General features: G+C 50.7%; 1 protein-coding gene across 1 annotated transcript in view; it reads left to right on the forward strand.

Annotated features, from left to right (window-relative positions):
• CDCA5 (cell division cycle associated 5) overlaps nt 1-5,064 on the forward strand; it is a 6,525-nt gene extending 1,461 nt beyond the window's left edge. The window contains exons 5-6 of the mRNA XM_017537139.2: nt 2,707-3,141; nt 3,305-5,064. Coding sequence (XP_017392628.1) covers nt 2,707-3,141; nt 3,305-3,385 — 516 coding nt within the window. The 3' untranslated portion in view covers nt 3,386-5,064. The remainder of the gene's footprint in view (nt 1-2,706; nt 3,142-3,304) is intronic.
• The last annotated feature ends 4,705 nt before the right edge of the window (nt 5,065-9,769 follow it).

Genomic DNA, 9,769 nt, shown 5'->3' on the forward strand with positions numbered 1-9,769 from the left:
AAAAAAAAAAAAAAAAAAAGCCACGCGCAGTAGCTTACACCTGTAACCCCAGCACCACTTTGGGAGGCTGAGGCAGTTGGATCATGAGGTCAGGAGTTGGAGACCAGCCTGGCCAACATGGTGAAACCCTGCCTCTACTAAAAATACAAAAATTGGCCAGGCATGGTGGCGCATGCCTGTAGTCCCAGCTACTCGGAAGGCTGAGGCAGAAGAGTTACTTGAACCCAGGAGGCGGAGTTTGCAGTGAGCCAAGATCGTGCCCCTGCACTCCAGCCTGGGTGACAAAGTTAGACTCCATTTCAAAGAAAAGAAAAAAGACGGGTGTTCCAGGCCAAGGAAGCCACGTTTGCCGAGACTGGAAATTTAAAGAAAAATCACAAGGTTTGGGGAATAGCAGTTTGTTTAGTGTCTGCAGCAGACCTCAGCAGGGGTGGGAGCACCCTACAGCAGAGCAGATCCTGATGACGCACAAAAGCCACACTCAGGGATTGGGCTTCATTCTTGGATCTGTGGGCAGCCTTTGGAGAGTTCTGGGTAAGGTATAGACTGAGTAAAGTTAGAGTGTTTTAAGAAAGATTCCTCTGGTTTGGAGAAGGGCTACCCTGGAGCTCCAAGACCAGTGGAAGGATGTGAAGTTCAGAAATCCTGGAGCGTAAAGGTAAGGGAGTGAGCTAAAGGCAGGATGATACACAGTACTGGGTTCAGAGGGAACCGCCCCCCAGAGCCTTCCCTGACTACCCTTTCCCTATTGCTGTCACATTTCTCTATGTAATTCTCTTAGGCCTTATCAGTTCTAAAGACAGGGTCTTGCTCTGCCACCCAGGCTGGAGCACAGTGGCAAGATTTTGGCTCACTGCAGATCTTCCCTCCTCAGCCTCTCAAGTAACTGGGACTACAGTCATACACCACCATGCCTGGCTAATTTTTTGATGTTTTCTCTAATTTTTTTTTGTAGAGATGAGGGTTCACTATGTTGCCCAAGCCGGTCTTGAACTTCTGGGCTCAGGTGATCCTCCCACCTTGGCCTCCTAAAGTGTTGGTTATACAGACATGAGCCACTGTGCCTGTCCTTATCAGTTCTTATAGTGTATTTTCTTGCATGTTTGATGTCTTTCTCTTCCCTCTAAGAACATAGGCACCTGAGGGGTAGGGACTCTGCTTCCCCTAGTAGCCACTCGTTCTTGTTGGTTGATTTGAGATTCATGGGACATTGAGTAGGGTAAAGCTGCCAGGACCTGAGTGACTGCTTGGCTATAGAGGATGAGGAAGTAGTAGTTAGTGGTGACTACCAATTTTTTCAACTTCCCTGGTTTTGTGTGTGTGTGTGTGTGTGTGTGTGTGTGTGTGTGCGTGTGCGTGCGTGCGTCTGTGGGGGTGGGTGTCTGAGATGGAGTCCTACTCTGACACCTAGGCTGGAGTGCAATGGCGCAATCTTGGCTCACTGCAGCCTCTGCCTTGTGGATTCAAGCAATTTTCCTGATTCGGCTTCCCACGTAGCTGGGACTGCAGGCACATGGCACTACACCCAGCTAATTTTTGTATTTTTAGTAGAGACAAGGTTTCACCATGTTGGCCAGACTGGTCTAAAACTCCTGACCTCAGGCGACCCACCCACCTCAGCCTCCCAACGTGCTGGGATTACTGGCGTGAGCCACCACGTCTGGCCGCCCATTACCTCTTGAGCTTCATCTTCAGTTTCTGTCCTCTTTCCTCCACTTCAGTCACGCTGGCCTCCTTGTTCTTTGACCCCGACTAGTATGCTGTGGCCTCAGGGTTTTTGCACCTTCTGTTCCCACTGCCTAGAACACTTGGCCATGAGTCACTCCCACACCTCCTTCAAGCTGTAGCTCGAATATCACCTCAATGAGACCTATATTGACCTTTATCTCTTTACAAGTCTAACCCACCCCAAACACTCTCCTATGTTTTCCTGTAGTGCTTGATACTGCTAACATAATACTGAATTTTCTTATCTGCTTTTCCCTTAGAGTAGGGCAGGGGTTTTCTCTGTTTTACTCCCTGATGTCTTCCCAGTACCTGGCACAGGACAGGTGACTGATAAGTACTTATGGACCGAGTGGACGTTTTAGGACAATCCTCCTTAGCTGTGTGGCAGATGGACCATAGCAGGAAAGGGCAAAAGCAGGGAGAGCAATCAGAAGGTTGCTGGGACCAGCCTGGGCAACATAATGAGACCTCCTTCTCTACAAAGAAACTGACAAAAAAATCAGCCAGACAGAGTGGCACATGCCTGTAGCCCCGGCTACTCAGAGGTTGAGGTAGAAGGATTGCTTGAGCCCTGGAGGCTGAGGCTGCAGTGAGCCATGATCGTGCCACTGTACTCCAGCCTGGGCAACAGAGTTGAGACCCTGTATCCAAAAACAAAACAGAAAAGATTGCTGACCTGGTCTAGAAGACGCCTAATGAGGGTTTGAGTTGGTCAGAGGGGAGGCTGGATGCTGGGCACATTTTAGAAACATGCCAGCTGGTGGGGGCAAGTCCACTTGGGTCACAAATGCAGACTCCGCGGAAGCAGTGGTGGGGTGTTTTCTTCTCCCCACATCTCTTTCAGGGTCTGATTTGTTTCCTTCTTAAAAAAGTGTGTGTCCTGTGGGTGTTTGTTTCCACCCTGAACTTCTCGGGCTTTTCTGGAAGTAAGCAGTGCAGCTAAGTACTGGGGGCATCTTCTCTTTTGTCCTGGTGCAGATTGCCTTTTTCCTGGAGAAGGAAAACAAGCCCCCTTGCAGGGAGCTGACGAAGGAGGACCTTTCCAAGATACACAGCGTCCCTGCCACTCCCAACACCTCTCCTGTGCTCAACCCTGAGGCTGAGTCCAGCTCCAAGGAGAGAGAGCTCGACGCCAGAGACTTGGAAATGTTTAGGAAAGTCAGGCGTTCCTACAGCCGGCTGGAGACCCTGGGCTCTGCCTCTACCTCCACCCCAGGCCGCCGGTCCTGCTTTGGCTTCGATGGGCTGCTGGGGGCAGAAGATTTGTCCAGAGTCTCACCAGTGGTGTGCTCAAAATTCACTGAGGTCCCCAGGGTTGGTGCAAAGCCTTGGACCCCAGACACGACTCTCCCTGGAATCTCTCCACCACCTGAGAAACAGAAACGAAAGAAGAAGAAGATTCCAGAGATACTGGTGAGTGAGAGGCGGGGTTTTTCTCTGCTACATGCTCCGGGAGAAGTGCAGGGCTGGGGCTCTGGCTCTTTTGGGGGATAAGCAGCACCTGCAGGGTGTGGGTGAGATGCTCCAGCCACCGTTTTCCCTTCTCACTCACCTGCTCCCCATTCTCTTCCTTCAGAAAACGGAGCTGGATGAGTGGGCTGCGGCCATGAATGCCGAGTTTGAAGCTGCTGAGCAATTTGATCTCCTGGTTGAATGAGATGCAGTGGGGGTGCACCTGGCCAAATTCTCCCTCCTGTCCCTGTACATAGCAACCTCCCCGTGGAGAGGACACTTAGGGTCCCCTCCCCTGGTCTTGTTACTTATTTGTGTGCTGGTGCTGCATGTGAGGCCTGTCCACCTTTGAGGGCTTGGGCAGCAGCGGCAGCCATCTTGGTTTCAGGAAATGGGGCCGCCTGGCCAGCCACTCGCTAGTGTCCTGTCTCTTGTCATCCTGTCCTTCCTATCTCCCTAAAGTAGCACAGCCAGTTTCCAGGTGGGCCGCAGACTGGGGAGGAGAATCACTGGCCCAGCCAGAAGTTAAAGGACTGGGGGTTATGGTGAAGGGCACCTCTGCTCTTTTGGGAAGGGTGACTGCTTAGAAACAGGCCCAGGGGCTCTGCCAGCCTTGGCTTCTCCCTCCTGAGTTGCCTTCAGTTGGTGGCTTTCTTCCTGAGCCCAGCTATGTGAAGAGGTTTTGAATTCTGTGGGTTTCCTCTTCGATTTTGTAGATAGTCCCAGAGAGAATTCGTGGGCTAAGGGCAGTTCTGTCTTGGAGGAAGAAGCTGGACATTCAGCCTGTAGAGTCTGGGTTTTGAAGGACATGGGGGGACCTTATCTGGGTCTCAGACCATAAGTGTTGACTACCAGAAGCTATGTTTTCTAGTTCTGGTCTGCTGTTGAGATGTTTGGTAAATGTCAGGTTGATAGGACGCTGGCTGCCTGGAGCAAAGAGTGCATTTCGTTGTATGGCCCCCAGGTGCCGTGAGTTTCCGTGGCTCACAGCCTCTGGGCTGGTCTACTGCACAGGGCCCAGCCTGGAGTCTTACCACTCTGCTGCAGGGGTGGAAGGTGGCCCCTCTTGTCACCCACACCCATTTCTTACAAAATAAGTTACACAGAGTCTACTTGGCCCTAGAAGAAAAAGCTGAAGAGTCCTAGCCCTGCTAGCATTGTGCGACTGTGCTTGTAAAATCCCCAGAAGCTTTCCTAGCGTGCCAGAGAGTGGCAAGGGTTTACAGCAGCTTGTTTTTGGCCTCCCTACCCTCTCACATGAGAACACTGCCTGGGATACATCTTATGATCTCTGGACAATTTCCCCACTTTCTCTTCTTTCAATACTGGTAGAAGGTGTGGTTTCGGAGGCTGCCTTGCCCCCCACTCTCCTGCTGCATTCCGGGACGTTGGACCTTTTGACGTTTACAAGTTCATGGAATTAGAAGCTGAGGTGTACAGAAGAGCTAGTGGATAACAGAGAATGCCAGGGAAGATGAGCACCGGGTTAGGGTACTTGGATGAAATGGCATAGGCTAGGCGGGCCTCAATGAAACCTTCTGCCGGGCCTGGGACTCCCAGGCCATCTGTTCAGCGCTCCGTGCTTTGTCAGACCTACAAGCAAGCCTAGGTGTCTTTGAGCTGAGCTGTACTGAAGAACTCTTGTCCTCACTGGCTGATGGGGCAGAACTCTTGGGAAATGTCTTAGTCCTACAAAATTGGGGTCACCAGATGATGTGGAGTTGAGATAATCATTGCAAACTTCTCTGTTCTTGAGGAACTGAGCTTAAGGGGGAAATGGGGTTTTGTTTTAGAGTTGGAAAAAACTCTGGTTAAAGAGTTTCTGGCCGGGTGTGGTGGCCCACACCGATAATCCCAGCACTTTGGGAGGCTGAGGCAGGTGGATCACAAGGTCAGGAGTTCAAGACCAGCCCTGGCCAACATAGTGAAACCTTGTGTCTAAAAATACAAAAACAAATAGCTGGGCATGGTGGCGGGCACCTATAGTCCCAGCTACTTGGGAGGCTGAGGTAGGAGAATCGCTTGAACTGGGGAGGCAAAGGTTGTAATGAGCTGAGATTGCACCATTGCACTCCAGCCTGGGTGACACAGCAAGACTCTGTCTAAAAATAAAATAAAAGTTTCTGCCTGCTCATGGACTGTGTTTCTTTTAATGGGTCAAAGGCAGAGCCGAGGGTAAGGTCAGGCCTCCTTTGGGCGGCATCACCAGGGTTGTCCTTTTGCCCAGGGGCTCCCAGCCCTGGTTCCCGCCATTGGCCCCATGGTAGATCACTGTCCTGCCCCATGTCTTATTTCTGTCCAGTCCCCCATCTGCTCCTCTTCCAAGAGGAAGAAAGTTAGGTCTGGGGCGAGGGTGCTAAGAGCTCCCCCAGTGCCCGGGGGAGATGCCTAGGAAGGAAACACCCTCCCAAGTCCAGCCCTTGTTCCCCCTTCCCTTTCAGGCTCCTTTGAAGGAGCCTGAGTTGCTCACTCGGTGGTCCAGACTGGACGTTGTGTAGCAGCAGGTGCTGCAGGACCCCTGGGGAGCTGGTCAGTGATGCTGATGCCTGAAAATTCTCCCACTTGGCCTTAGGTAAGGCTAGGAACCTATAGGCAGAGGGCATAGAACAGCCTCCCTTCCATCCCATCTGCCACACTCGCACTTTCCTCCTAGTCATCCAAACAAATCAAGGCCATTAAGTTCTCCCCAGCCTTAATCCACTTTAACCTCCTTCCCCTACCCAGAGGAGATGGGTCCCCTCTTCAAGGCTAGCCTTTCCACTTTGGCTTTTGATCCAATTATCTTGTCTCTAAAACCTTGTTCCTCTTTTTCTTCCAAGTCCTAAATGGCTTTTATTTGCTTTGTTGTTTAAAATTGACAACCAGGCTAGGCACAGTGGCTCACACCTGTAATCCTAGCACTTTGGTTGAGGCAGGAGATCCTTGAGTTCGAGACCAGCCTGGGCAACATAGGGAGACCCTGGCAACATAGGGAGACGCCAGACTACAGACTGGCGCATGTCTGTAGTCCTAGCTACTCAGAAGGCTGAGGTGGGAGGATCATCTGAGCCCAGGAGGTCAGGGCTGCAGTGAGCCATGATAATGCCATTACACTCCAGTCTGGGTGACAGAGTAAAGACCCTGTCTTAAAAGACAAAAGTCTTGACCAGCATCTGTTGTTAGCTACTACCATTACTCCCTCCTTTTAAGCTTGAAGAAACGTTCAAGTTGCTGTTTACTTGAACCGGGGACCAACTGCAGCTCCTTCCTGCACCCTATCCGGACAGCCCCATCCCCCTCAGCATCCCCCCACCCCACAGCCGCTACAACTGCACTAACCTCCTGCGGGTCTCCTTCCCTTTAACTGCCTGTCTCCACACTGTCCAAACTGCAGCTAGAACACATTTCCTAAGACACACTGATCCTGTTTCTCCCTTCAATTTTTTATTTATTATTTTTTTTCTTCTTCCCTTTTTTTTTTTTTTTTTTTATAAAGACGGGGTTTCACCATGTTGGTGAGGCTGGTCTTGAATTCCCGACCTCAGATGATCCACCCGCCTTGGCCTCCAAAGTGCTTGGATTACAGGCATGAGCCACCATCGATTTTTTAAATTTTATTTTTGAGATGCAGTTTCAATCTTGTCACCCAGGCTGGAATGCAGTGGCGATATCTCAGCTCATTGCAACCTTCGCCTCCTGAGTTCAAGCGATTCTCCAGCCTCGGCCTCCCAAGTAGCTGGGATTACAGGCACCCGCCACCACACCTGGCTAATTTTTGTATTTTTAGTAGAGACGGGGTTTTGTCATGTTGGCCAGGCTGGTCTTGAACTCCTGACCTCAGGTAATCCACCCACCTCAGCCTCCCAAAGTGCTGGGATTACAGGCCTGAGCCACCATGGCTGGTGCACTTGGCCTATTTCTCCCCTCCTTAAAACTCCCCCTTTTTTTTTTTTTTTTTTTTTTTGGGACAGTCTGGCTCCATCACCCAGGCTGTACTGCAATGGTGTGATCTGGGCTCACTGCAACCTCCACCTCCCAGGCTCAAGCCATCCTCCCACCTCAGCTGTCCAAGTAGCTAAGATTACAGGCGCTTGCCACCATGCCCAGCCTTTAAAACCTTTTAATACAATTCCACAACTGAGTGTAAGACCAGAGAAAGTTGAAAGCAGTGTTTGAAATAGATTTGTACACCCATGTTCCTAGCAGCATTATTCAACAATAACCAAAAACCCGGAAACAACACAAATGCCTACCAGCAGCTAAATGGATAAAGTGCGACCTCTCCATACAGTGGAATATCATTCAGCCTTAAAAAGGAGGAAATTATGGCCAGACACAATGGCTCACGCCTGGAATTCTAGCACTTGCTGGGCGCGGTGGCTCACACCTGTAATCCTAGCATTTCGGGAGGCTGAGGTGGGTGGATTGCCTGAGCTCAGGAGTTTGAGACCAGCCTGGGCAATGTGGTGAAACCTTGTCTTTACTAAAATACAAAAAATTAGCTGGGCATGGTGGCATGTGCCTGTAGTCCCAGCTACTCGGGAGGCTGAGATGGGAGAATTGCTTGAACCTGGGAGGTGGAGGTTGCAGTGAGCCAAGATCGCGCCGCTATACTCCAGCCTGGGCAACAGGATGAGACTCTGTCTCAAAAAAAAGGAAATTCTGACACATGTTACACATGGATGAACCTGAAGACATTATGCTATGTGAAAAGAGCCAGTCACAACAGAAGAAACCATGTATGATTCCATTTATATGAGGTACCTAAAATAGTCAAACTCAGAGTCAAAACTGAGAATGGTGGTTTCCAGGGGCTGGGGAGAGGGGTGAATAGAATTTATGTTGAATAGGTACAGAGTTTCAGTTGAGGAAGATGAAATAGTTCTGGAGCTGGTGGTGATGGTTGCATAACGATATATATGTACTTAATGCCGCTGAACTGTACACTTAAAATTGTTAAAATGGTACATTCTCACATCTGTAATCCCAGCACTTGGGGTGGCTGAGGCGGGCGGAGTACGAGGTCAAGAGATCGAGACCATCCCGGCCAACATGGTGAAACCCTGTCTCTACTAAAAATACAAAAATTAACTGGGCGTGGTGGTGCGCACCTGTAATCCCAGCTACTTGGGAGGCTGAGGCAGGAGAATTGCTTGAACCCAGGAGGTGGAGGTTGCAAGTGAGCTGAAATTGCACCACTGCACTCCAGCCTCTCGACAGAGCAAGACTTCGTCTCAAAAAGAAAAAATGCCATTAGAATATGGATAGCAAAAAAGAGAAAAAAAAGGTACATTCTGTGTTACGTATCTTACCACAATAAAACAGAAATCTTCATTGACTTCATATGCTCCGTGCAGCAGTGTAATGGATGGTCACTGGTGCCTGGCTGCCCAGCAGCGTCTCAGCCTCCAGGCATGGGCTGTCTGCAGGACCCCAGCCCCCTGTGGGAGTGAATATCAGATGCTTGCTCTCCCTGATCCTGGCAACCAGGACCTTAGCTGATCAGATTCTCCACCTGGAGTGACGGGTGTGAAGAGGAATGAAGGCACCACCTGTCCAGCAGTGTCTGGTGTGAGGAATGCGAGTTTGCTTGTCTGCAGGCCCTCCCCATGTCCTGATTCTGGCAGTCAGCACCCCACAGTGTCTGCCCTTCAAAGTCTCTTCTTCCCACGAGTTCTGTGACTCCTCAGCATCCTGCCAATAAACTCCTTTTCACTCAAATCAGCCAGCATTGTTTCCTGTTTGCACCCCAGAACCCTGGCTGTTCTGGGGGCCCTTGACACCTTAGTGGGGCTTATGAAAACTCCAAGCCAAGGTGGACGTCCAGGCTTCAGCCCACAGACCCACCGAAGGCCACTAGCTGCTCAGAGGTCCCTGCCTCTGAACCTTCACTTAGACTGCTCTCTGCGTCTTATCTTTCCCCACTCCGGGGTCACCTGGGGAGCCCCGCGTCCTTAAGTCTGGCTCACATGTCACCCCTGCTGAGCCTTTCCTCCCCACCTGCCCCACCACAGTGGAAGCAAAGAGCACAGGTTCTGGAATCCAACTGGGTTCGAAGCCTAGCTCTGCCAGTTGCTAGCTGTATGACCCCAGGCAAGTAATAATAATTAACCTCTGCTGTGCCTGTTCCCTTATCTGTAAAATGGGGACAATAATAATACCTATGCCATAGTGTTTAAAAATGAGATAGCTGGGCACAGTGGCACGTGCCTGTAGTCCCACCTACTTGGGAGGCAGAGGTGGAAGGATCGCTTGAGCCCAGGAGTTCTGGGCTGTAGTGTGCTATGCCGATCAGGTGTCTGCACTAAGTTTGGCATCAATATGGTGACCTGGGACCACGAGTTTGCCTAAGGAGGGGTGAACTGGCCCAGGTCGGAAACAGAGCAGGTCGAAACTCCCATACTGATCAGTAGTGGGATCGTGCCTGTGAATAACCACTGCACTCCAGCCTGGGCAACATAGCGAGACCCAGTCTCTTAAAAAAAAAAAAATAAGGCCGGGCGCGGTGGCTCAAGCCTGTAATCCCAGCACTTTGGGAGGCCGAGGCGGGTGGATCACGAGGTCAAGAGATCGAGACCATCCTGGTCAACATGGTGAAACCCCGTCTCTA

This window comes from Cebus imitator, unplaced genomic scaffold (genome assembly GCF_001604975.1).
Source record: "Cebus imitator isolate Cc_AM_T3 unplaced genomic scaffold, Cebus_imitator-1.0 Scaffold102, whole genome shotgun sequence".
NCBI classification, from domain to species: Eukaryota; Metazoa; Chordata; class Mammalia; order Primates; family Cebidae; genus Cebus; species Cebus imitator.